Source organism: Drosophila suzukii, chromosome X, assembly GCF_043229965.1.
Source record: "Drosophila suzukii chromosome X, CBGP_Dsuzu_IsoJpt1.0, whole genome shotgun sequence".
Lineage (NCBI taxonomy): Eukaryota > Metazoa > Arthropoda > Insecta > Diptera > Drosophilidae > Drosophila > Drosophila suzukii.
This window is the reverse complement of record NC_092084.1, coordinates 17535819-17561499: the sequence shown is the minus strand read 5'-3', so window position 1 is coordinate 17561499 and position 25681 is coordinate 17535819. Positions and strand designations below refer to the sequence as shown.

The window sequence follows — 25681 nt, the reverse complement described above, 5'->3', positions numbered from 1 at the left end:
GCGGAGGCAACAACCCAAAATCATATACCCCCCATATAAAGACATACGTTTCGCTGGGCGAGAGGGGGGGGGGGGGGGGGGGACTCTAATAATACTTATGCAATAAAAAATGCCAACGATAATCCCCTGCAGCACAATATAATGACTTTTATTACCTTTATTACTATGACAACAACAACCAACAATGCATGTCAGCCAGCTAAAGCAACAACCACAGCGAAAAAAAAATAATAAAAATAAAAAAATTAAGCAGGACAACAAATGGCGAGCCAGGCAAAAGAGCAACAAGAAAACTCCCGACCAAAGGAAAATGGAAAATGCGAGTGTGGTGGGGTGGGGCTAATAAAAGCATAGAATTGAAATAAACATTATAAATACAAAACCATAAAATCCTGCAGCAGAGACCCAGAAAGAAGCAGCTACAGCAATCTGAGGCCAAAAGTAAGAGGATACACATATGTGGAAAGTCATGGGAGGGCTGGGGGTGGAAAATGAGGGGGAGGGGGTCGGAAAATAAGGGGGATGGCAACCCGCTAACAACACACTGTTGCTTATTGGGCCGCATAACATGGCACAGCAGCCACATTAGCAACAGCATAACATAAACCACGCTGAATTCAAGAAAATAGCTACTACTTAAGTACACAGGAAATAATAAAATTCAAATTTTTAATCCTAAAATAAATGAAATTTTGATTTAATAGATTTTTTTTTAGTTAAAAAAATATTTCCTAACATATATATTTTATTCAAATTTTAATTTTAAAGTTTAAGGACAGGACGGTTCCACTAAAATTTGAACATAAGATATGTATTTTAAATAACAAATATTTGGAATAAATTTTTTTATATTAAAAAAAATATATTATATCAAAATTTCCATTTTTTTCTGACATTTTTTATAAAATTAACTATATAATATTTTTTTACCTAGAAAATAAAATCTTTTTTAAATTAAAATTACAATTGGGTACCCCTAAAATCAAAATGAAGCTTTAGGCCGATCAATAACACCTATAGAAAACCCCTAAAAATTAAATGCAAAAGCGTAACTAAATCGCTGGCCAGCACTGTACTTGAGAAGCCAAAAATAATGCGAACATAAACAGGAATTATTGCGAGCTAACACACACAGTGGCAACGTGGCAGGAGCATTAGCTGCAGGAATAAGGAGGCCAGCAGGGACATAAAAAATAACAAGGACAACTTTAAAATCCCTCAAAAAATAAATAACAGCAAAAATGGTCATAATAAAAATACATAAATAAGGACTGAGGAAAGGACCTCTTTACGGAGCAAGTTGTTGCAGTTTTTCAGCAAGGCAGCAACATGCAACATATCGCTTACTTGGCCATTGGCCTAATGAGAAATTATGGGCACACAGTCGTGTCTCAGATAAAAAATCTACCTTTCTGGCCCACAAAGATATGCTACATATATGCCATACACCTGGATATTTGTCTAGGCTAATGTGTGTGTGTGTGTGAGATTGAAATAAACAAGGCGATAGTGTGTGTGTGTGGAAAGTAAACACAAATAATCATCAGACAGTCGGAGTTTCGTCTGTCTGCTTCACAGATTTTGTTTGTATTCCTCCGCTTGGCCATAATAAAATCAGGCAGACTCGGGTGCGAAATGTTTATTTAAATTGGCCAACACACACACACACACACACTGACACTCACACACATGGGGGAAAAGAAAATGGCAAAACAACAAGGACGGCAAACAATGTTGCTGATGGCAGCAAACGGAAATCCTTTTTACAGAAGGAAAAACAACTGCAAAAATATTTATATTAGATATATTGGATTGCCGGGCGGGCAGAAGCAGCAGAAGCAGCAGCAGCAGCAGCAGGATACGAATCCTGCCATCCTTTTACAGTTGAGAAAATATTCTGTCCTTGCATCTTTGATGGGCTCAATTAGAGCAAAAGTTCTCGGAGCATTTGTGCTTAAAAAGCAATCCGAATGAAATGTCAAATAATTGAAACTAATGTCCCTTTCTCTACGAATTCCCGAGCCATCGAGACACACTGAGCCACTCCTGCGGCTTCTTCTGGCCAATTGTGGCCGGTCTGCTCTAATTATGCTAACCACTTGTGTAAACTTGGAGACAGCGCCGGCGCAGGGATCCGAAGAAGTTGCCGCACATCAAAGCGAAAGATTTAATTAAAAATTTGATATCTTGCCCTCGCTGGCGTATCTTCACCTTTTATTTTCTGTTCTTTTATTTTTTTTTGGTCTTTACTTTTGGCTGCGCAACTGTGCTTCTGGCCATCGGCGGATTCCATCAGCAGAATTTAATCAACGAAAAAAGCTAGCCCCGCGATGAAGGAACTCATCCATACGTAAGTAATTTGCATTTACCGAATATGGCGTGCACACACGAGTACAGTGGAGCGTCGAGAGAGGGGACTAATTCAAGGCTAAGCCGTGCCCTTTAAAATGTAAAGTATCTACAAGTTTAAAACATATGTTTTCTAAAAGTTTGACTCTATGAAAATATTTAAAAAAATAAAAAAATATTCAAAAACCACAAGTGGTTCGAAAAAATTTAGTTTAAATATCAAGATTACGTTACGATTGTACTTTTTATTTTTAAAGAGGTCCATTAAAGTATTATTTTTAATTTTAATTTTTTTTTGCTAATTGAAAAGTAGAGGAAAAAAATTCATTTTTGGTATATATATCAAGTAAATGGGTATGGGTTCACTACCTCATGGTGATTTTTTTGTTTCCAATAACTCTAATTAACGGACCCTAGTAAATAATACAGAAAATATATATTTCACCCAAGAAATAATTCTGATATGAATTTATATCTATACTTTTTTTTGGATAACTCTATAGATAAGGTTTGATTATTAGAGCTTTGCTAGATCTTGAGTAATAGTATTATATAGTATATATTATGAATTATAACCTCGTTTGAAGTTTTACTTAATATTTAAAGATCATATAGGGGTTCTACTCACCATCCTCCTTGACGAGTCAGGGTGAATCCAAATCGGGAATCGCGATCCACGGAAACTCGAATGCCGACGATGCCCAGTCCTTGGGGAGTGATCACCTGACCTCGCATTACCGAAACGCGGCTATGGGGTTTTCCAATCCAAAAGAGTCCACACGTCGAAGTTTTTTAGGTTTTTTTTTTGGTAATTGGGGTTATTGCAAAAGACAAAAATATATATGTTAGTTACTTGGCAGTATTTGCGTTCGAGTTTTTGCTTTTCTTTAATTATTTTTTTTTTTTTGCTTTTGTCGATTCTTTTCTTTTCTGTTGGTTTCTAATTTAGTTTTGTGGTTGAAATCATACGTTTTGAAAAGGTGAAGAAAACATTGAGCAATTGTCTGTATTGATGGAATGGGAAAACTGAAAAGCGACTCGATTGTTTTCTCAGCACTTGGCTCTAAGGACAAACCGAAAAAAGTTATGCAATAATTTGAGGAAATATTTATATAAATATATATGTATATATATATAATATAGCTATGTTTCGTATGCATATGTATAGGTATTTGTATTTATCTAAGGGGTGTATGTATAAATAGAGAGAGAGAGAGAGATAGAGACGGAAAGAGCGAGCGAGCGAGACGGAGAATGAGATGGGATGAGAGTTCTGAGAGTTTTGTCGCCAGGAATGCGTTTTCTACTTTGTATCTGTATCTTAGTATCCGGTATCTTTGTGTATTTGTATCTGCAACTGCAGTCCGTCTGTGTGTGTGTGTGTGTGTGTTCCTGGGGAATTCTTTGCGGGACAATCTCAAAGTGTTTGCCTGGCTTTGGGTAATTCAATTATTGGAACTGGGTGTGTGGATGTGTATCTTCGAGTGTGTGGAATGAATCGAATGAATGTCCAACAATGAGCTACGGAAAAAAGGGGGCAGGGGACGAGCAGGAAAAGGGGCTGGATTCCCCCAGTTCGTACTTCTCCCGGGGTGCAAGTGCAAATGGCATTTGGCACGCAGCTTGTGGAGTGGGAAAATGTGGGGTGGTTGGGGTATATTCAGGTCCCGACTTTGGAATGCCAATATATATCGAATCCTCCAGCATTTCTCAGCGAGTTCATCAGAATTTCAAGTTGGTTTCGGTATTAAATTGAAGCTGCGACCAAACGGGGGAAAAGGGGGGTAGTGCAACGATTGATGGTTTATCGATTGGTGGGTGAATGTTATCGAAGGCATTCGGTATAAGTTTCCTCTGGAGAGTTGAGCGTGAAAGAAATTAAAATTAATCAACATTGTTACGAAACAATCGTATTTATCGATAAATATTAAAACATCGATAAAAGGTACCCCTTATATGTGTGTAATCATTATAAATTTTGTTTAATACTAAGTCATAAGTAATAGAAATTCGACTGATTATATAACTCGCCTATCGATAACTTTCCCCACCGATCTTAGCACCACCAACGCTCGGTAAACATATTCGAAAATGCATGCAATAATCAATAATTATTATTAGGGAAAAAAACTATTTCAAAAAATTCATTTCGATATATATCGCAATTGCTGCGATTCACTGCGATATTCGATAGATGCGGCTAACGGCTAACAAGGCCAAAAACGATCAACTGAAAATCAATTAAAGTGAAACCAACTAAAAAGCACAAAGCTGCTGGAAATCAAAAAACATTTGACCCGATAAGGAAAATCGATTGTCGTCCGGTATGGAAATGCGATACTTTTCCACGGGTCGAAATGCAAACCGTGCCAGTTGCCCTTGCAGTGTCCTCTGGCAGTGTTTAACCCTCCACGGCCCCCACATCTATTGACGCAGGACGCAGCTGCGCGACCCAAAATCATTTTCATTTCCATTCACATTTCCATTTTCATATAATGAGAAGAAACTATGGCAACCCGCTTTCTTTGTCACTTTCTCCGCGAATGTTGGGGATGGGGGGGGCGGAACACCGATATCCGATTTCAAGTTTGCCAATTTATTATGACAAAGGAGCACACAAAATATTCTTTATATATTTTCAATAAATGGAAAACAGCAGGGGTCCCTGTGCCCGGGTTTGGTGTATTTCAAAAATATATATATAAAATCTTTTGGGCAAGTTCTTCAGAGCGCCAGACGCCCCTTGAAACAAAATGCCGCAGTGAGCCTTAAAAGGCAGGGGCGTTCGCAGAGAGGGCTCCTCTTGTTTTTTTTTTTTGGGAAAGTTACCAAGGATATCGGAAACGAGCGCAATTGTTTGCACTAATTACTGCAGAGTTGGAGGTTTTGCACAGGGGTGTGGGTTTTTCCTTCCCCCCCCCCCCCTCAGCAGGTGCAGCCTCTCGCCCCCCTCCCCTGGCACTCCATTTCCAGAGTCCGAGGACTGCAGTTGGCCTCTTTTAACTTTTGTGCCAGCGCAAGTTCTCGAAAACATTTTCAAGTTTTCAAGTGTTGCAATTTCTCAGTCCCCCCGCCCCTGTAACCCCCCTTTTACTGTTGTTCCGCCCTCTCATCTTTCCCCCACAGCCCCCCTCTTTATACTTTCTTCCTTTTTTCCGAGCAGACATAAACACATAATGTACAGTATTTGGGTCAGAGTTTTATGTGCCCAGTTGCATTTTTATTAGGAGCGAACAGGGGCGTGGGTTCAGGGGGGGAGAGGGGCCACTTTTCAGGGGGCAAAGGTCGCCAGGGAGTGGGCTGAGGCCCATTGGCATTCTTGGAGAGCAGCGCACTTCTTCACTGACTTCTAATTGCAATTGACCAAAGTCCGAGGTTCCGTGTCCAAAAGTCATGCCCAACTAGGTCTCCTTTTTTTTCGTAGTGTATGTGTGTGTGTGGACGACGCCTACTCCGCCCCCTACCTCCTAAAAGACGTGTGTTCTACCCCACAATTTTATTTTTCCTGCCTCAATTCGATGCAATGAAGCAACATTTTATGTGAAATCAAACCCAAAAGCAAATTGCATGGGTATAAGTATTTTTTTATATGTGTTAGTTGTTCAGTGGGTGTGCGCTCTACAAATATATATATATATAAATGTATATATATAATATATATATATTACGAGTCATTGAAGTGGTGAGTGCCATTGATTTTTATTCCGCATTTGATTCGTTTCGTTTCATATATTATTTATTTGATTTATTTGCACTGCATTCGAGAAGAAGGAACCTTTTTTGGCCCGCTCCTGTGTCGGCTGGCCAGGTAAATCACTCATACGCCACCGACACTCGAATGTCCTCAGCACATTTCGTTTTGTTTGCCCTGCTTCGTCTCGCTGCCATTCAATTCAATTCGGCTTGATTTGGTTATGAGAACACTTTTCACTTTGATTTTGTTGCCATCGAAATGGAAATGCTGCATTCAGTAGAGGAAAAGCCAGTGGGGGAGGGGGGAAAATCGCCTGAGCAGTCGCCTCAAGGGTTCGCATTACGTATACGCAACACTTGCTACCAAAAAGTGTTGGTGCGAAAATCGCTTCAGTGAATTTCCAAGTGTTACAGCTGGCCTTTCTTTGGGTTTCTTAAATTTGGAAATTAATTAAAAAAAGCCACACACGGGAATTAATTAAGAAATATTTAAGTTCAAGATACCAAAATGTTGAAAAATGATTTTGGCTGACACAAGAAGTTTTCTATCTTTATTATAATTATGTCCTTAATTATTAGAATTCCAAAATTTTAGTTTAGGTCCTTTTTTTATTTGTATGGAACTAATTAGAAATGGATAATTTGACCTCTTTTAAGTAAAGAACGATTAAATTGAAACACTAAGTTTAAATAGTTGAATATTGATTAATTTGAATATTTAAACGTTAAGTGAAATTGGCTTCATATTTAATAAATAGGTAATGTTCGGGTTAAATTTAAATAACTTTACATTAAAGTATTTATAGGTACTTTTAGCATTATTCTTTTAATAAATGTACCTTAGCATACAGGTGAAAAATATCAAACAAAATACCAGAAGACGTATTCATACATATTCATTCATATTTTCCCTAAGTGAGTTTTCTGATATTAAATATGTTGGGGAAGAGTTTCCAACCTAAAAATTCAGCCATTTTAATCCCATAAATTTTGAAAGCTCAATCAACCAGTGAGTCAGCGAATTCGAGGACATTCTTTTCAATCAGCTAAGCGTAATCGTTATTATCAGCAAAGGCCACTCAAAATTATGAGGCAATAAAGGCATTTAGCCCGCCAAAGTGAATGGATAAGCCAGACTGAAAGAGATCGAAATATATATATGTATATATCTATATAAGAAAGGCAAGGCAATCTCGCTCGATGAAGTGAAAGCAATGCCACAAAAATGTTCTAATCTCAAAAGATGCGCGCCCTTTGCACCGGGTTTTCCCTACTTTCTCCCACCCATTTTCCCCGACTAATCGCCCTTGCAGCGAATGAGCAACAAAAGCTGGCGAAATGGGGTGGCAGCCTAGAAGGCTAGAGTGGACCAAAAACCAGGAGACGGCATTGTCGCCACTGCACCTTTTGTGTCAAAAGTGCACTTCCATTATTAGCGCATTGTGTGGGCGCGAGGGGTGGAAAACCCAGGGGGGGAGGGCTGGCTGGAAAATATGAGAAGCCAAGGCATAAAGGAAGTGCATTTAATTTCTTTTCTTTTTGATACTTTTTTTCTTTTTTTTTGGGTTGGGGGAGTGTGGAAAACTCCCTGGCAGACAGCGAGATTTTCCAAGTGGGTGGGGTGGGTGGTGGGATTTTTGTGGCCATTCATAAAGCGGCTGGCTGCCATTCATTTGCACCCCACCCACCTTTTGCTAACTTGGCTTACCACGGCACACAAAGTGGCGACGTCGTCTTGCCATCATAAAAATTGAGCACGACTTAGTTGACTTTTGTGCATACAAAAGGACGTAAAACCCCCTCATCACCCACAACCACACACCCACACACACACACACCGAGAGAAAAAGGATATAATTTTAATTTGGCTTTATTTTCATGACGCCCACGAGGATGCAGCCTTCAGAGGAAGCTGGCAAGAAAAACAAAGCCAGGACTGCAGGCGATTCGGTTTCGGTTCGGTTCAAGGAGGTGGTTCCTGGGGTGGCCCACTCACTGCGGTGGCCCGCTTTATGTTCATTTAGCCTGAAACAGTTTTTGAAACATTTTTCAGGCGAAAACCCTGGGCCACACTTTTCTTTTACGCTTTTGTAACCACGATAAATGTGCTTTATGTAGCGAGATGCCAGAGATGAGACCATTTTGCACCACCAGGGCCACCGGGGGGTTAAAGAGGAGGCTTGTGTTTGTGTGTTTGGCCTGCCTGATGAAATGTTTCCTGCACTTTCGCCATTTCTTTTGCTCGCCCCTGTTTGCATCTTGCATCTTTTTCATTACACCAAAAAAAAACGGGCTAAAAAGGACAAAGACGAAGGCAGAAAGAAAGTAGCGAGCGTAGAAAAGGGGTAAAAAGAGTGACTTAGGCGGGAAAACCCCCGACAATGGACACATTTCAATTGCTTTTTTGTTAAAAAAAAGAGAAAGGAGTGAGCCTACAACTTTCATGATTCATTGTGTTTTAATTACAGCAGTTTTGATTTGGGGAAATTTGATTTAAATACATTTTCTTTGAAATATTTTTAAAGATTTATGAAATCTAAAGTTCAATATTCAATATTTAAACTCTTTATTTATATGTATATTAGTTATAAGAAAATGTTAATTAGATTAAAGGTTCAAATATTTCAATTAAATTTAACTTAGGTTGGCATACCGTGTGTTTCTCCTTAAAAAAGCATACTATTTTCCCTAGCTAGTGAATCAAATTACCCAAATGTCTAACAATAATGGTATTAATATGATTTACCATCAAAACCATGAGTTTACCTTCCCCTTTGATAAATATTAAAAAGTTCCCCTGTTGCCAATATTAATTTTGTTTTTTTTTTCAAACTGCAACTAAATACTTTTCAGCTTTTCCCATCGTACGAAGATGACGTCTAAAAAAATCCTTACACATTTTAAATAAATAGCAGCTGCAGGGCGATTCTACGGAAAATTGCAAGGGGTGTGTTTGCGGGTGTGTGAGTGGTTGTGGGGGTGTGCGAGTGTGTGGAAAAGGTGTGGACTGGAGAGTTGGAGCTGAAATAGGGACACACACACATACACACAAAGGCCGGGGCGTGTATAGAAAAGTTTGAATAGCATTTTTAAGTTTGCCATTTACCAACACACACACCGTCCGATAGGAGAGCAAAGAAAACCTTTAGTAGCGTGTAATTTGCACTTTGTAAATTTGCATAAAAGCTGCACACAAACAGCAGGGAAAACTGAGGGGGAAAACTGGCATAAGTCCAAGATAGAGACGATATGTAAATGCCATGCCATGTGTCGTCGCTTTAAGTAAGCAACTCGGGCAAAATTAGGGGGTGGTTGGGTGGTTGGGAAAACCCGCCTGCATAAAATGCCATTCATTGGCTCCAACATTTCCATTTAGTTTCGGGGTTTTTCCTTCCATTTCGTTCAGTTTTTCATTACAGATTAGCTGGCGCCACCTGGCGGCTAATGCTGCCAGCTCACCAACACAGGTGCACCGGAAAACTCTCACACACACACACACACACTTGCCGGAAAAGCATATCTACGCTTTCCACATTTTGGCTGTTCAATTTGATGCACACAAAACAAATTTCATTTGGCAGCATTTCACTGGGAAATTCCCTGGTCACCGGGAAAAGCGGAAGGTGTGGTGGGGTTCCGGAAAATCCAGTGGTTGGGTGGAAAACCCAGAGGGGTGGTAGAGGGGGTTGGGGGTTTGGGGGTCAGAGCAGTAGATTGCATGACACTTTTGTCCCTAAGAAGATTACAATTGCCACCTTTTGCCACCTGGCTTTAAAGGCAATGCAATGGAAATGGATCGAATGTTTTTCCCATTCGAAAAAAGCGCAGGCCAGATAAACAAAAAAGGGTTAAGGAAAATGCTCACTTAAGGGTTTATGCACTGGGAAAAGAGGACTGGCAACAAAAGCTTTAGGATTATATATTTTCTATCAGTGGCGGATCCAAAATTTGTTTTAGGGGGAATATAAAAAAAATTTGTTAAGTAGTCATCTAAAATTTGGAATAAAATACATATTACTTTAACTTTTTAAACCGAGTAAAGGAATCTATCGCGCATGATTTTCTGTATAGAACTTGTAATGCTCTGTTTTTATTTAACCTTTATAAATCTTCAACAAAAACCATTAACTAGAGGTTATTATAATTATCAAGTTGGACCAAGGGTAGTTTATATTTATAGCTATATCATAATGCAACTGTTTATTATAATATTAATAACTTAATGGGATGTATAAATTTTTGAAAAATAAAGAATAACCATCTGGTTGATAAGAATTATGAGAGTAAAACCTTGAGATTACTAACTATCTGAAAACCTTTAATAATCCCCCTGAATATTATTGATTTTCTCTCCCTGTAGAAATAACACCGCGCTATCGAGGTTAATAAAATATTTCCAAGAATTGCCTGCAACTCCTTTAGTTTTTTGCTCCAAGGGATAGGACTACCCCTATTCATTCCATTTCCGCTCAAAATCATTCAGGACCCGTGAGGGGGCGGGGTTTCTCTATGGGTTAGGGTTGGGGTTACTGGTTCGGTATCGCCTTCATTTTATACCGCAATCAAAACAGTTTTCATCAACTTTTGCCGCAATGGCCGCATGCAACCAGCGCCACCCACTCATTTCTCATGTCGCCGCCACAATGGAACACGGCTTATACATTTTATAGTTATATGAAGCCATTACAGTGGTCTATCCGTACAACAACCGCCCACTTTGCCATCGGTGGACTGGAGTAGCACGAAGCCCAGTTTTGTAGCTCTGCTGCAGTTTGCACTTCACTTAAATGCGGCGCACGACGACCGTCAGAAGAATAACAAAAATGTAAACCCACTACCCACCATTTCGCCCCCTCAATGGAAACTTATGGCCATGGGTGGGGTGGGGTTTTCAGGGGGATTTTCAAGGGGGTTTTTCAGCTGCCCCGCCGCAGGCCATTAACAATTTTGTGCTGATGTCGAATTAGCAAGCAGAGCTGTAGCAACTGCAACTGCAACTGGCTTTATATCGGCGGGCACACAAAAACACATAAATATATCTAATCTCACATAAAAGTAATTACTTTCAGCTGCCGTTGTGTTGCGCTATCGAAAAATATTAAATTATATTGAGTGCACACAGGACGACACAGGGATATGTGCCATGGGCTATGGGCCATGGGCTATGGGATATGCGATATGGATACGGATCCCGAGGATTGTGGAGAAGCCGTCGACCGCAGACCATAACTATGGCCAACTACTACTACTACTACCTCCCCAAATGTTTCCTTTTGGCCCCGTCGTCGACATATTTGCTTTTTTCCACATTTTTTGTGCGACTGCAGCGAAAATTCCGCGAATTTCTCGTCGCGTTTTTTCCCATTTTCCCTTTGGATGCCAAAAAAAAAATAAGAGGGGAAAAAATAAAAAAAATTAAAGGCAGAATGGCAGGGAGGAGCTCGTGGATATATGGACTTTGGCATAAAGTTGGCAGCGATCAAGCGATGTACACATATAGGGCTTATGCGAATATATGTGCAACATATGAATTCAGAATATTTACAAAGGAGCTGGGTAAAAGGGGAATTTCTGTGAAATTAACTGGAAAGCATTATCGGGGTAGGTCTGATATTCCGGCTATCCTTGAAATACTATATATAATCGTATTAATCCATTAAATATCATATTGGATTTTTTTTAAAGATGTTCTATAGAATATTAAGTGATTTAATCGAATTGATATGAAAATGTTCAGCTATTCATGATTACAACTTGATTTTTTTAATATCCCTGAAATACTTTATATAATCGTATTATATTCTATAAAACATCACATTGTACCTTTTATAAAGATGTTCTATAGAATATTACTAGATTAAATCTAATCCATATAAAAATGTTTAGCTATTCACAGGGGTAAATGATTTGAAATTCAAATATGCTGGCCTTACTTCAAATATGTTATATAATGACATTAATCCCATAAGTACCAGTTTTCATGTTTTATAAAGATGTTTTTTAGAATATTTACTGATAAATCTTATTTATATGAAAATGTTTCACATGGTTAACTGGTTATAACTTTATTTGTTTTAAATATCACCATTTTAGATTCCTGTTTAACTACCATATATCATCTTAACAACCTGAAGTGCATTGCTCGTTCGCATTTTTCTTATCTTCCAGATACTCATTCTGCTTTCTTTCTTCTACTGCCCTTTTTGTTTGCCCAGTTGTGTTTTGGCCATTTCTATTGGCCACGTTGACCAGAACAGGCTGTTGGCCGAAAGCGGGTTAACTATCCTTCCACTTCCTCTTAACCCTTTTTTGCCTTCTTTTTCCGCTATCACATACACCGCTTGCTCGAACCGTTTGAAACTTATATGGGTATTAATTTTGGTTTATGTGCAACTTGTACGCTGTAAATTCCTCCCTTTTTCTAGAGTGGATTTTTCTCGTTTTTTTTACCCTTTGAGGCGAGCGGATGGCGATAAGAGGAGCACCGCCAGCACAATAACAATTCCGGTAAAGCCATAGTCCAGCCAATGGCCCCGTTGATAAGACCAGAAAAACGCAACAAGGACAACTGCGACTGCCTGTGAAAACATTCGGACTGGCGCCTTTTTAATTTATATATATCCACTATATCTGCATTCGAATGCACGGCAACAGCAGAAGCGAAAGGCAAACAAATATATGTGCCACACATTCAGGATGTATCTCTTCCCATAAGTCTTGGCAACTTGAAGTGAAAAAACTGAGCGGGGCCACAAAATATATAGCAGATGCGAGGGGTCAGGGATGTGAGATTCCCCGGAAAATATCTTTGAAATAACAGGGGTTTTTGGTGGTCAAACAATGAATATTTGACAAGAAGTAATATCATAGGTTTAAGAGTACAAAAGTTGAATCCACAAAAATATCTTATGGCAGTTTTACCAACATCCAGATATTATTTGTATCTGTATCTTTGAAATAACAGAGGTTGGTCAAACATCAAGTATTTGACAATAAGAAATTCATAGACATTAGAGTTTAAGGGTACAAAAGTAGGATACACAAAAATATCTTAAAGAAGTATTACCGTATTACAAAAATTATTTTCTATTTTTTATATATTCTTTAATTTTAATTCATAAAAATTATGGCACTAGTCACAAACAGGGGTATATTTCAATATCTCTAAATATTCTAAAAAATTTTCGAGAGGTAATGTCACAAAAGAAAAAGATTAGTTTGATACACGTATAGGCTTAATTGTTTACAAAATGTTTAAAAATTGTAAAACCTATAGAGGTGTTCTGTTTTTCATTGCTTAAATATAAATATTTTAATCAATAACTTCTAACAATATTAAAAACCACAACATTTGAGAACTGGGAATAATATATTGACCCTTTTAAAGAAAGTTGATGGAATATATATACACCTCGCTTGAAAAAGAACTACCACGATTTCTGTTTGTTCGCCATATAATCTATTTGTATCTACATTCCTACATCCTTTGTAGCATTAGCATTTCCCTGTTTTAGCACACAAGATCAAGGATCAACTGCTTACGACACTTGACAGCCAGCAGGAGCCGCAAAAAAGCAGCTTAGCAGAGCAGTGGGAAAAGGGGAGCCAACCGAGCAACTGTCAGCAACAACCCTGCACCACTCTAAACCAGGACCACCCTAAACCACCCTGCACCGCCCCCTAGAAACCCCCAGAAACCACCGACTTTCTCCAGCAGCCACTTGATGACTGCCAGCAAGTTGACACTAATCAGTTTAGCTTTAGCCCGACGCAGACAACTTGATTTGCATACACAAATGTGCAGGGGCGGCGTTCCAAGGGGGGTTTGGGGGACTGGAAAATGCAGAGGTGGCGGAAAAGGGCTGGTGGGAAAACCACTTAAGCGGGCAACTAGCCACACCTAAACAGGCCGTCAGTCAGCGAGGCAGTTGGTATGAGAAACAAAAAAAAAGGAGGGAGTTTTTCCTTAGCCAACCCCCCACTTAACCCCCTTTTTCGGCCTCTTCTTAACCCGCTTCTTGGCTGCTTTTTACCCCTTTTTTTTGCTGCTTGCTTACACCCCCCACAAAATGGCAGCCAAAACAGGAAGTAATCTATAGTCGCTCCGCCATTGTTTATTGTTTAATTTTTAGTCAACGTTGTTGCTGTTGCTCAACTTTTGACTCCGGCCAAGTCTCCGTTCTGGTTATGCCTGCTTCCTGTTCGTCCTTCGTCCTTGGTCCTTGCTCCTTGCTGCCTCGTCCTGCTGGCGCCCACCCACCCAACTTCTTGTATTATTTCTATTGTTAACAGTTTTTGCATTGCCGCTGCAAGTAGCGAAAACTTTTCACAATGGACCTTTGTTCCATCCCCCTTTTTTTTGCCCCAGCCCCTACTTCCATGCCTTTCAACGATGCCACTTGAGCACTACAAAGCAAAAAAAAGAGAAAAGGAGACAGGGAGACAGGGAGGAGAGAGTGAGAGAGACAGGGCACAACGGCAGACAAAGACGGCCCAAAATGCCAAAGACGAAGACGTTGACAACGGCGCCCCAAACCACCCAAACCACCCACTCCACCACCCACAGCCACGCCCACTAAACAACGCCCCCCGGAGTCATGACACGCCCGTATCGCATTTACTTGGATTTCGCTTTATCGGAGCAGCAAGGAAAACAGCAACCCGTCGACGACAACAACGTCACCCAATTTCCATGGCATCATCATCATCTGCTTTTTTCCGCTTGGCTACACCGGGAAAAATAATTGACCTATCTTGAGATTAAAAAATTTTCGTTAAAGATACCCTAAAACTATTTCCAAAATTTACCTTTTGGTGTTACATTTTTAAATCAAACCATATTCCTATTGCCTACACCGAGAAAAATAAATAGCCTATCTTGAGACTAAGAAATAAACGTAAAAAATTTCCAACAACTATTTCAAAATTTTGCTTTTTAATTTAACATTTTTAAATCAAACAGTATTTGTTGTATCTTGATTCTCTGGAAAATGTGGAGCAGATTTTATAGTGTTACTTTTGGTATTGAACATCATCCTACATCATCCTACATCTAAGTTAAAGGTAATGTTTAAATATCTTTAAATACCCTGACTGCCTTCAAAATTATCCTTTCAAATATATCAAAAACATTTAAATAATATAATAATATGATATATTTGAAGCGAATCTAAACTGTATTTATTGCAAACATTTTCTTCCTGAATTCTTTTTTTTTTTACTTTTTTAACGCTTAAATATCTTTAAAAACCCTGACTGCCTTCTAAATTTTCTTTTCAACTATATCAAAAAACATTTTAATAATATAATAATAATATATATTTTAAGCGAATCTTAACTGTATTTAATGCCAACATTTTCTTCCTAAATTATTTTTTTTACTTTTTTTATCCCTGAATAATTTTTCTTAGTGCACGTTCGAATATTCTTTGTATTTTCCAGACTGATATTTTCTCCTCTTACCGATTTTCTCGAGTCAAGGCAAATGCATTATAATAGAGTTGCGGTGGCAGGCAACGTTTTACAGCAATAGTCCCCATAGAATAGCAATGCTTAAAGGCAAAGTTGCACTCCAACTTTAATCCCTTTTTTTTGGGGGGGCAGTGGCAAGTAGAGTTTGACTAATCCCTCGACCGTTAAAACCACTTAATTAATGCAGTAAAAATCAGTTAATTTACGGTGTTCATTTGGGGTCACAAAATGATCGGATAACTGTCAGAGCAACCCGTTCATTAACTTAATAGCTACCTTTTTTATTGTCATTGATACCCGCACATTAACACTTTTTCACAATTAATGATGGTGACACATTCTTTGATACTTTTTTAGCACATCATTAAATTTCTCTGGTCATATTTAACTGAGACCAAATAAAGTGTATAGAACACTGCATTACTTTTTTTTAAGGTTTACCCCGGTTTTAATTTATTTTCAAGGGACTTCTGCAAGGGCATTTTTAGAACTTCGGCATTCCGAAGAATAGTATTTGCATTGGCAGTTTGAAAATATATATATACATATATTTAACGAACAAAAACGTATAATTAAAGTACGGAAAACGAAAATAGAACGCAAAAACCTGATGGAATAATTTGCATTATTAATTGTTTGTAAAGAATTTTCTGTTCTTCCTTAATTTTTTGTTTTGCTTTCATTAAACTTGATTTTTTGGTTCTTCTTTTTCAATGAAGAATTTGATTTGTGTTGGAGCGGATGGATGTATGTGTGGATGCGTGTGGATGTGTGTGTGTGTGATTGGGTGAGTTTTGTTGTATTTGGAAAACATATAAACAAATGGTTTAGACGCAGACAATTAGGACATTTAGGGATACGTTTGGGGTTTTGTAGGGATGTTTTTTTTTTCATTTCTTTGTTATTTTTTTGAGTGATAACATATAAGGATATACAGATATTTTCTTTCGTTTTACTTGCATTTTTATTAGCTTTGATTCGATCTTTCTTTGTCTTTGTTCTGCTGCTGACCTTTGGGTTTACATTTTATTTTATTGGATGGGAGTCCTAACGAGTTTCTGTTTTTTTTTTTGTATACTTAATTCCTTCGTTTGGTTAACAAAACATCAACAGAGATATTAATCGATACGGAAACTGATAAAGTGATTCACATTTTGATGAGATTTGTTTACCATAAAAAGCTTTGATCAAAAATCAAATGATACCAACGAAAGACGTAAAGAGATCAAGAGATTGAGATTGATTGAGAGAGATGAGGGAGGAAATCGGTGGAGTTTCGTTGATGGAAAACCAAAATAAGGATAAAATAACGATCGGGGGCGATTTGTGGTGAGAGATACATATATAGAGAAAGTGAGAAAACGTGATGGAGAAGTGGAGAAGTGGAGAACATCGGGAGAAATCAACCAAAATTCTGCTCGAAATATGCTCACATGCCAAACTATGAGTGGAGTAGAGGTAAAAATCATAACAATAATATTCCGATGACTTTCGTTTTGGTTAAATGGGTTAGTATGAGTGTTAATATCGATGGTTGATTGGCAAAAGGAAAAACACAAATCGGAAATCAAACTAAATACACATATAGACACGGTACACATAACACATACAATTATTTATCTATATATATATATATGTGGATATATATATCGAGGTTCTTTCATCTTGCCCTATAAAGTATGCCAACGAAAAACGATGAAAATTAATATGGAAATAAATATGGAAAACATACTCTTGATATGCATGTGTTTATATTTTTCTCATTTTTTTTTCTGGTTTTTTGCGAGTGTGCGTGCTGGTGTGTTGGTGAGATAAAAAATTATGAATGCATTTTTTCCGTCGTTAATTTTTTATTTATTTTTTTTTTTTGTTGTCTTCACTCCTCCTGTTGTCGTGTTTTATTTACATGAATGATTTGTTGACTTTTCGATCTCTGTGTTTTTGCGGTTCTCAGTTTTTGTGTGTGTTGAAATGTAATTTAAAATCAACAAAATGGCATTATATGCTGGGGTGGTGCGAATGGGATAGGTGCTGGTACAATTATAATGCAATTACAGCCGTGGGGCATTTAAATGTTGATCAATTCAAAAGCCAATTGGTATCAGACATTAAAGAAATTCTATAAGTTTGCCAGAAAAAACTTGGCCAATAGATACAAAGTTGTATTGATTGGATTTAAATTATTTTTAAATGAATGCAAAACTAAGCTGATAAAGATGGTCTTTCGACTGTTCAATGAAATATTTTTTAATTAATTAATACATTACGTTGTGTTAATATTGAATTGCCAAAAAGGATTAAGAAAATTTAATTTGCAAAAACTGCTATTGAAGTTCTCTTTAAATTTCTGATTGGTATCTTTTAAGTTCCCTGACTTTGGTTACAGCTGATTTAAGCTAGGGGAAATATGGTGTGAGATCGAAAAAGGGGTGATGAGAGATGCCACCTACTTTTGTGAACCAAAAAGTATCGTGTGTGATTTTATGGATGCATTTTACGGAACAAAAACCGAAAGCGAACAAACAAATATCGATGCATTCTGTGGATGGATAAGTGGATTCGATGGATCAATGGATCGATTGGATGCTTGGATGAGGGGAACTAAAAAATTCCGAATCAACTGAAGAAGATGCGACTGTAACAAAGATTTTTGTTTTGTTTTGGAGTACCCAAAAATTGTACGTCTGTGTTTCCTTTTTTTTCTTAGTGTTTTTTATTTTCGACTTACCAAGGTGTGAACGAGCTCCAGAAGAGACTACAAATTCACGGGTTGAAACGTAGGATTTTTGTTTATTTTTTGTGATTTTTTTTTTAGATTTTGATTTGCATATAGGAAATGCATTTTGATTTTGTGTTGAAATTTGATTTGGATTTGATATTTTTGGTATTTGGTTTTGGTTTAGCACACAACATGAAGGTATCGAGCCACAGCAACAGAGTAGGACAGTACACAATTAATTGACAGGACAATAAAAAAGAAATCAAAAGACAAAAATGCGTTTCGTTAACGAATTGATCAAACTTTGATATTGCTTAACAATTGGTAATAATTTTTTTTTTTTTTGGTTTGGTTTTACTTTTAGCATACCTAAAGGTGGAGATTTGTACTTTCATAGCTTAGTGAACCAAAGAGAAACGAAACGGAAACGGAAATGGAAACGAAACGGAAACGACACGCTGAGAAAAGAACGGAAAAGAACACATTTGACGAACACACTTAGTCGGATGATGAGACGAAGACGAAGACAGAGACGGAGACGTAGATCGGCAGACATCTTGGGGGCTTGACTGACTTATCATCTTGGTTGGTTTAGTATGGTTAGTTGGTTAAATGCGAAACGGAACGGAGGGAAACGAAACGAAACGGAACGAAATGAAATCGAAACGATTGGGGGAACGGGGAACTCCGAAACGGAAACAGAAACGAAAAAGAAACTCAAAATCAATTTCGCTCATCGGTCATCCTCAGTTTTTTGGGGATCCTCTCCTCTTGGTCTTGGCATCGGCGTAGTTCTCTTTTCTTTTTCATTTTTTTTTTTGGTGGGGTCTTCAAATCAGAATCGAAATCATAGCAACAACTCAAGAGACACGCTAAATAGGTTATACATAGATACAATGACAGACTATACTTCGCTTAAGAAACCAAACGAAAGCAAATCAAATGTAAAGTTAACTATCGATAATGTAACTAGGTCTGGTCTTAGTTTTACACTCGATCTGATCGATCACTTACTCATCGATGGAGGCCTAACTTTTGGGAGATTTTTTATATCATTTGTTTTGGTTATTTTTTATATTTTGTATATTTTTTTTTTTTGGGGTAAGACGAACACAAGGAGGTTTAACACTAGACAACACACATACTCAATGAAGTGCTATCATTATACTGTCGCTTTTCTCGTAATGTTCTAATCAAGTAGTTCTGATTTTTCTTGCTCCATGTAGAGTTCGAGAGAATGAGAGAAATGAGGCGGCAAGAAAGAAACGGAAATTAAATGGAAAGCAAACGGGGTGGACCCCAAAACTCAAGGCAATCAACTGAAGATGGTAAGTAATTTCTTTTTTTTTTTTTTTTTTGAGAAAACTATGGAAATATATATTTTATTTTCGGGTTTCTTTTTTTTCGCGCTGGAAGTAGTCATCATCAGCGTTTGATTCTTCTCATTGGCTTGGCATTTCCCAGGCGGGCAAGAAAAGAAAAAGCTCAAACTAGGAAAATGTCATTTCGTTTTCCTCTTTTTTCTTTTTTGTTGTGGCAGAAATTAGGAGAAATAAGGATTAACCAAAGAAAGTATTACCAAAACGAATCGAAGTGGAAACGGAACGGTGGGGAAGAGAACTCAGAGGAACGAGAGAAAAGAAAACTTTGAAAATTCAACGTTTTGACTTGAGATTCTCACATTCTCATCTCAATATTCTTTTCTTTTTTCAGCGCATAAATGATAGACTCATTGAGGGGAGAGAGGCGTTCGGGATTGTGGGAATGTGAATGGGTTTAGATTTTCATTTCTTTTGCTTCTTCTTGATTTTTCTTTTTTCGACTGATTGATTGATTGAGACTACTGGCAGTGTGTTTAGTTGAAGTTGGTATAAAACATAAAGACATTCTTTTTTTTCTTTTTTTTTTTGTTGTTTTTAAAGCATAACGTAAAAATATGGCATATATGTATATATAGGTGGTCAGATGAGCCATCTGGGCATCTGGTTATATACACATATATACACTTCATATAGAATAAATTTGAGCTTTTTCCCTTCATTGCACCCGTAAAGTTTAAAGAATACTCACATAACCGAAAACGGAAAAAGTTCAAACGCAATTCCAATGAAAAATTTCTCAATCGCAGACCGAAACGTCGCTGTATATATTTTTCAGATATACGCGTGACGATCGCCGTCTGCAACTCAAAAACGTAACTCAAAAGATCGAACTAGTAACGAAAAAGATTTGAACTGAGGAAGGAAACTCAAGAGTCGCTCAATGGCAAGCCCTCTTATTATATACTATATATATATGGTCATTTTGGGATCCCTGCGCACTAAGAGTCAGACGCATACGTATATGTATATATAGGCTATGTAGATATAGGGGCGCTACGAGTTAGGGCTTAGTTCTAGGGCGAATCACTTACTTCTCGCTGTACTCGTCCATGTGGGCGTACGACTGCACGGAGTTCTCCTCGATCAGGAACTTGACCCTCTGGTAGAAGGAAGCGGTCACAGAGGGCGGTTGTTTCCGGAGAAGGACCTCCACGGGATCGTTGGAAGACAGGCACATTATGTGCTCCGAGCAGGCGGGATGTGAGCAGCACTCACTGTCTGAGCAGTCGGTCATACCGTCTTTATAAAGGGTAAGAAATTTATTAGAAACACTTTTTTTCGGGGCATCTTTTATATTAAAAACAACAACAAATAATAATAAAGGGTTAATTCAATTTGATTGTACATCACAATCCTTTAACGTGCCACTGAAATCAATAGGTTTTTTGAATCACTTATAAAAATGCTGAAAAGTATGCAACAATTTATTTTAGATCCGGAAACAACAATTTTACTGCATACTTTTAGACACCTTTCTAAGCATTTTTATTAGAATTTTACTTTTTCCTTAATAATTTAAACTCACCGCCATCATTGTCGATATTATCCTTGCAATTAAGTTCCAGTGCAATGGAGCAATCACTTCCAGCCCATCCTTCAATACAATCGCAGCGGTATTCGCCATTTTCCAGGGTACATTGTCCATGTCGAGAGCATCCATTTTCGCAACCAGCTAGGGTTTGTAAAAATTGTTCCATTTATTATATTGTTTTTAGTTTATCTACATTATATTAAATCTTTTTTTAGGCTTATAAAAAAAAAGGTTTTCCCTTCTGTAAGGCTTGCGATTTAGAGTAATTTCCTTATCAAGTGATTCAACACGCCATCTATTCGACTTTTGTACGCCACTTTATACAACGGCCTGGGATTTTTGTGCCAAATGGTTCGCTGTAATTAAGAGTAAACTGTCCGGATCGAGTGGGGCTTCAAATTGAATGATAACACCCTGCCCACCGCCATTTCCACGGGTGTTTCCATTTAAAAACCCAGCCCCCAAAACCGTTCCACTTCCCTCAGCGAGTCAACATCATGAATATAAAAATAATGTTGATGTTTGCTCTCACTCTCAGTGGCAGTTAACCTTCGGCAGAACACTCGGCGAAATGTTGGGCAAACATAAAAACCCAACGAAACGTAACCTAACGATAGATGATTTGGCCCCATTTTTACGTTTTCTGTTTTTTTCTGGCTTTATTTGTTTGTGCCACGACAGCATTTGACGCAAAGTTAATGTCACTTGACATGTGTCATTTGCGAAATGGGGTAAGGTAGCAGCACTCCAACCCCCCTTTTTTTTTGGCCTTTACACACCATTTTGATGGGGGGGTAAAAATGATATGGGGGGAACGAGGGCTGCTAACTCAGCTTCCGGCATGTTAAAAAGTTTGCGGCGCATAAAATGACTTCCCTGGTTGTTACTGCCTTCCTGTTTACGAGTCGCCCCCTCTCTTTCTGCAGCCCTTATGCCGTCTCTTTCGCTGAGTGCGTGTTTGTGTGCACATATTGGCAATAACTTCAAGTGGCCTTGCAAATATTGAACTCTTCTGGGGGGCAGAGGGGCGGAAATATGTCAAATCTGTTGACTGGATTAGCCCCGAAACTCCGAGGACCATAAAAAAAACCCCAGTGAAATGGGCAACTTTACTGCATGCAAACTGGATTTTAGTTGGAGGAACAAAGTTGCATTAGCCGAGATTATGTTGTACTAAAGGTGTTGAAACAAAAACTTCAAATTAAACAATTGTTATTGTTATTTTAACTCGGAAAACTAATATCTTTTGAATGCAAGTAGTAGATCACAATGAATTTTCTTTACTAAAATATTTATAAGGGGTATTATTTTTAAACAAAAGGTTACCCCTTAAATACATATCCCAAAACATTTACGGAAATATTTACAGAACTAAAAGGCGTTTCACTATCCCCTACTATTTATTGTTTTCGCAATCCAAACTGAATCGAAATGTGAATTCATTTTTAACCTCATATTTTGCCATTCACATTCCCATTACGTATTTTTTCGAGTTCAAGTTTGCTAGCCATACTATTTCCGTTTTATTTGTATTTAACACAGCAGTGTCTGCAGCTTTTTCACCTACCATTTCCATGACCCGCCCCTCCGAATGGCTTTTCCACCCTCTGCCAAGCTTATTTCTCCTCTATTTTATCACTTTCGGCGTACAAATCCCTCGTTTTTTATGCCTGGCCATTCAAAAAATTGTTGTAATCTCCCCAAACACACTTCTGCACATATTTTACAATCCATAATAAAATCCCAGCTAACATAAAAAAATGGGTAAAAAAAAAGAAAGGTTGGCGATGGGGAAAATGTTGTAAATATTTGAATGAGACGGCGGGTGATAGAAAGGCGAATAGAAATAGATGGGGGGAGGGGGTTTTTTTTGGAACTAAGTGTAACTACAACATCAAGTATGCATGTGGCTTTCGGGTGTCTCTGTGCCCCTAGAAAACCCATCGGAAAACTCCCTAAAAACCCCCCTTTTTCGCCCCTGAAGAGGGCCAATTGAGTGGAGTTTTCGGTGGCGCGTAATTCGCTGGAAATCTCTGTTTCGAATTCAATCAACTCTGCCGCATTGAAGTCGCCTGCCGACTGCAGTTCAGCTGAAAGGTCTAATCTGTGCAGAGATCCCACTTTGGCAGCCCCCCTTTCTTCGGTTTAGCAAAACTGGGCTGCCTATTTAGCATATTTCTAGCTAGAACCTCATTTTATCTTCTCAAATAATGCAAAAATGTTTTTAAAATTTAAAAAACCATACAAAAACAAGGAAGAACGCTATAGTCGAGTACCTCGACTATCAGATACCCGTTACTCAGCTAAATGGAGATATGCAAGCAGCAAAGCGAGATTAAAATGCGCCACCTACCGGCGGTATACAGATTTAAGCGTTATGGGCGTTAGAGTGGGCGTGGCAAATTTTTTTTTGGATCAATCGATAGGTATCGACGAGACCAATACATTTCAGTTACAATTTTTTATCTAGCATGAAAATTGTGGGCGTCACAGGTTTTTGCGGTTTGTGGGCGTTAAAGTGGGCGTGGCAAACTTTTTTTTGAGTCAATCGATAGGTAATGACGAGACGAATACATTTCAGTTAAAATTTTTTATCTAGCATAAAAATTGTGGGCGTCACAGGTTTTCGCGGTTTGTGGGCGTTAAAGTGGGCGTGGCAAACTTTTTTTTAGGTCAATCGATAGGTATTGATGAGAACATTACATTTCAGTTAAAATTTTTATTCTAGCATCAAAACTGTAGGAGCCACAGTTTTGGGCGGTTTGTGGGCGTTAGAGTGGGCGTGGCACTCTACTGAAACAAACTTGCGCTGCGCAGGAATCTCAGGAATCTGCGTGCCTAATCCCAGTATTGTAACTCTCATAGTTTCCGAGATCTTAGCGTTCATACGGACAGACGGACAGACGGACAGACGGACAGACGGACAGACGGACATGGCTAGATCGACTCGGCTAGTGATCCTGATCAAGAATATATATACTTTATGGGGTCGGAAACGCTTCCTTCTGCCTGTTACATACTTTCCGACGAATCTAGTATACCCTTTTACTCTACGAGTAACGGGTATAATTAACCCAACCTAATATACAAGGGTGGTCAAAAGTATTTTCACAAAAAAAAAGTTAAATATATTCATAATTTGAACTTACATCTTGTTAACTTTGGCATCAATGGAAAGGTAATTTAAATGCCGTTTGAATGATACAATACATTTCTTAACACATACAGTACTTATTGAAAAGGACGAATTTGTGTGAAAATGTCCTTTTTGAACTTTTTTCCTCGACTTGAAAACTTAAATTTTTTGATGCAAAAAGTTTCTTCAAACAAAAATAATAGTAACTGCAAAAAGAATTTTTCAAAAATCATTTTGCTTATATTTTTTATGGTTTTTTAAAGGTGACACTGTCGGAAAAAATTTGTATGAAAAAGAGAAAAATATGCCTAAAATGCATGTTTCTAAGCATTTTCAAAAAATCATAAAAAATAGAAGCAAAATGATTTTTGAAAAATTCTTTTTGCAGTTACTATTATTTTTGTTTGAAGAAACTTTTTGCATCAAAAAATTTAAGTTTTCAAGTCGAGGAAAAAAGTTCAAAAAGGACATTTTCACACAAATTCGTCCTTTTCAATAAGTACTGAATGTGTTAAGAAATGTATTGTATCATTCAAACGGCATTTATATTACCTTTCCATTGATGCCAAAGTTAACAAGATGTAAGTTCAAATTATGAATATATTTAACTTTTTTTTTGTGAAAATACTTTTGACCACCCTTGTACATCTTCAGAAATAATCACTATAGTGTCTAAAAGTATGCAACACAATATTTTCAAGCCGCAATGTTCTCCTTTTCTTTTTTCCATTGCATACTTTTAGACACCTTAAGAAGTGATTCAAAAACCCTACTAATTTCAGTGGTTTTCTTTCTAATGCCCCTGCTGAGAACCGATTCGAAGTAAAACCAAAATATGCAAACGTCATATGATATGGCTTTTTCCAAACCCCACTGTTTCCCTTTTGTAACCCATAGGTGTCAGCACTGAGGCAAAGTCGTTAAGTACTTTCCAAAAATACAAAAACCCCAAGCCAGACACAGATACCATATAGTATAGCCCCCCTTTTTCACTTGAATCGATTGAAAGAGTGCTTCCCGGGGGACACAGAAAGAGACAGAGAGATAGATAGAGAGGGGCGCACCCGAAAAGAGCGAGAGGGGTTCAAGATTGCTTGTGACTCTGAATGACGTCGAAAGTTTTATTGGTTTTGCACACGTCAACGAAATGCTGATCGCGGGTACGGGGTGGTTTTAACCCCCTGCGTTTTCCAAAGGGGGGGTTCGTAATGCCATTACATGCATGCCTGGCCCGCCCGACGCCAGGGGGCGCCACACGTTTGAATGTTTCTGTAACATGACTGTTTGTTTTTAAAGTTTTAATCACTGTCAATCGATAGCTACTTATCATGCTGCAGTTGCCTGCCTTTCGTCCCCGGGAAAACTCGTATCCTGCTGCTGCTCCTTTTCATTGATGTTGT

General features: G+C 38.1%; 1 protein-coding gene across 5 annotated transcripts in view; it reads right to left on the bottom strand.

The window, feature by feature from the left end:
* The window catches only part of Ten-a (tenascin accessory), a 169324-nt gene that overhangs the window by 24253 nt on the left and 119390 nt on the right, over positions 1-25681 (bottom strand). For 3 of the 5 annotated variants that reach the window (XM_065868155.2, XM_036819892.3, XM_036819893.3), the window contains 4 exons: positions 21140-21286; positions 20646-20853; positions 18242-18268; positions 2978-3097 (listed from right to left, as the gene is read on the bottom strand). In XM_065868155.2, the coding sequence (XP_065724227.2) occupies positions 2978-3097; positions 18242-18268; positions 20646-20853; positions 21140-21286 (502 nt within the window). The remainder of the gene's footprint in view (positions 1-2977; positions 3098-18241; positions 18269-20645; positions 20854-21139; positions 21287-25681) is intronic. The other 2 variants (XM_065868156.2, XM_036819894.3) reach the window with 1 other exon arrangement.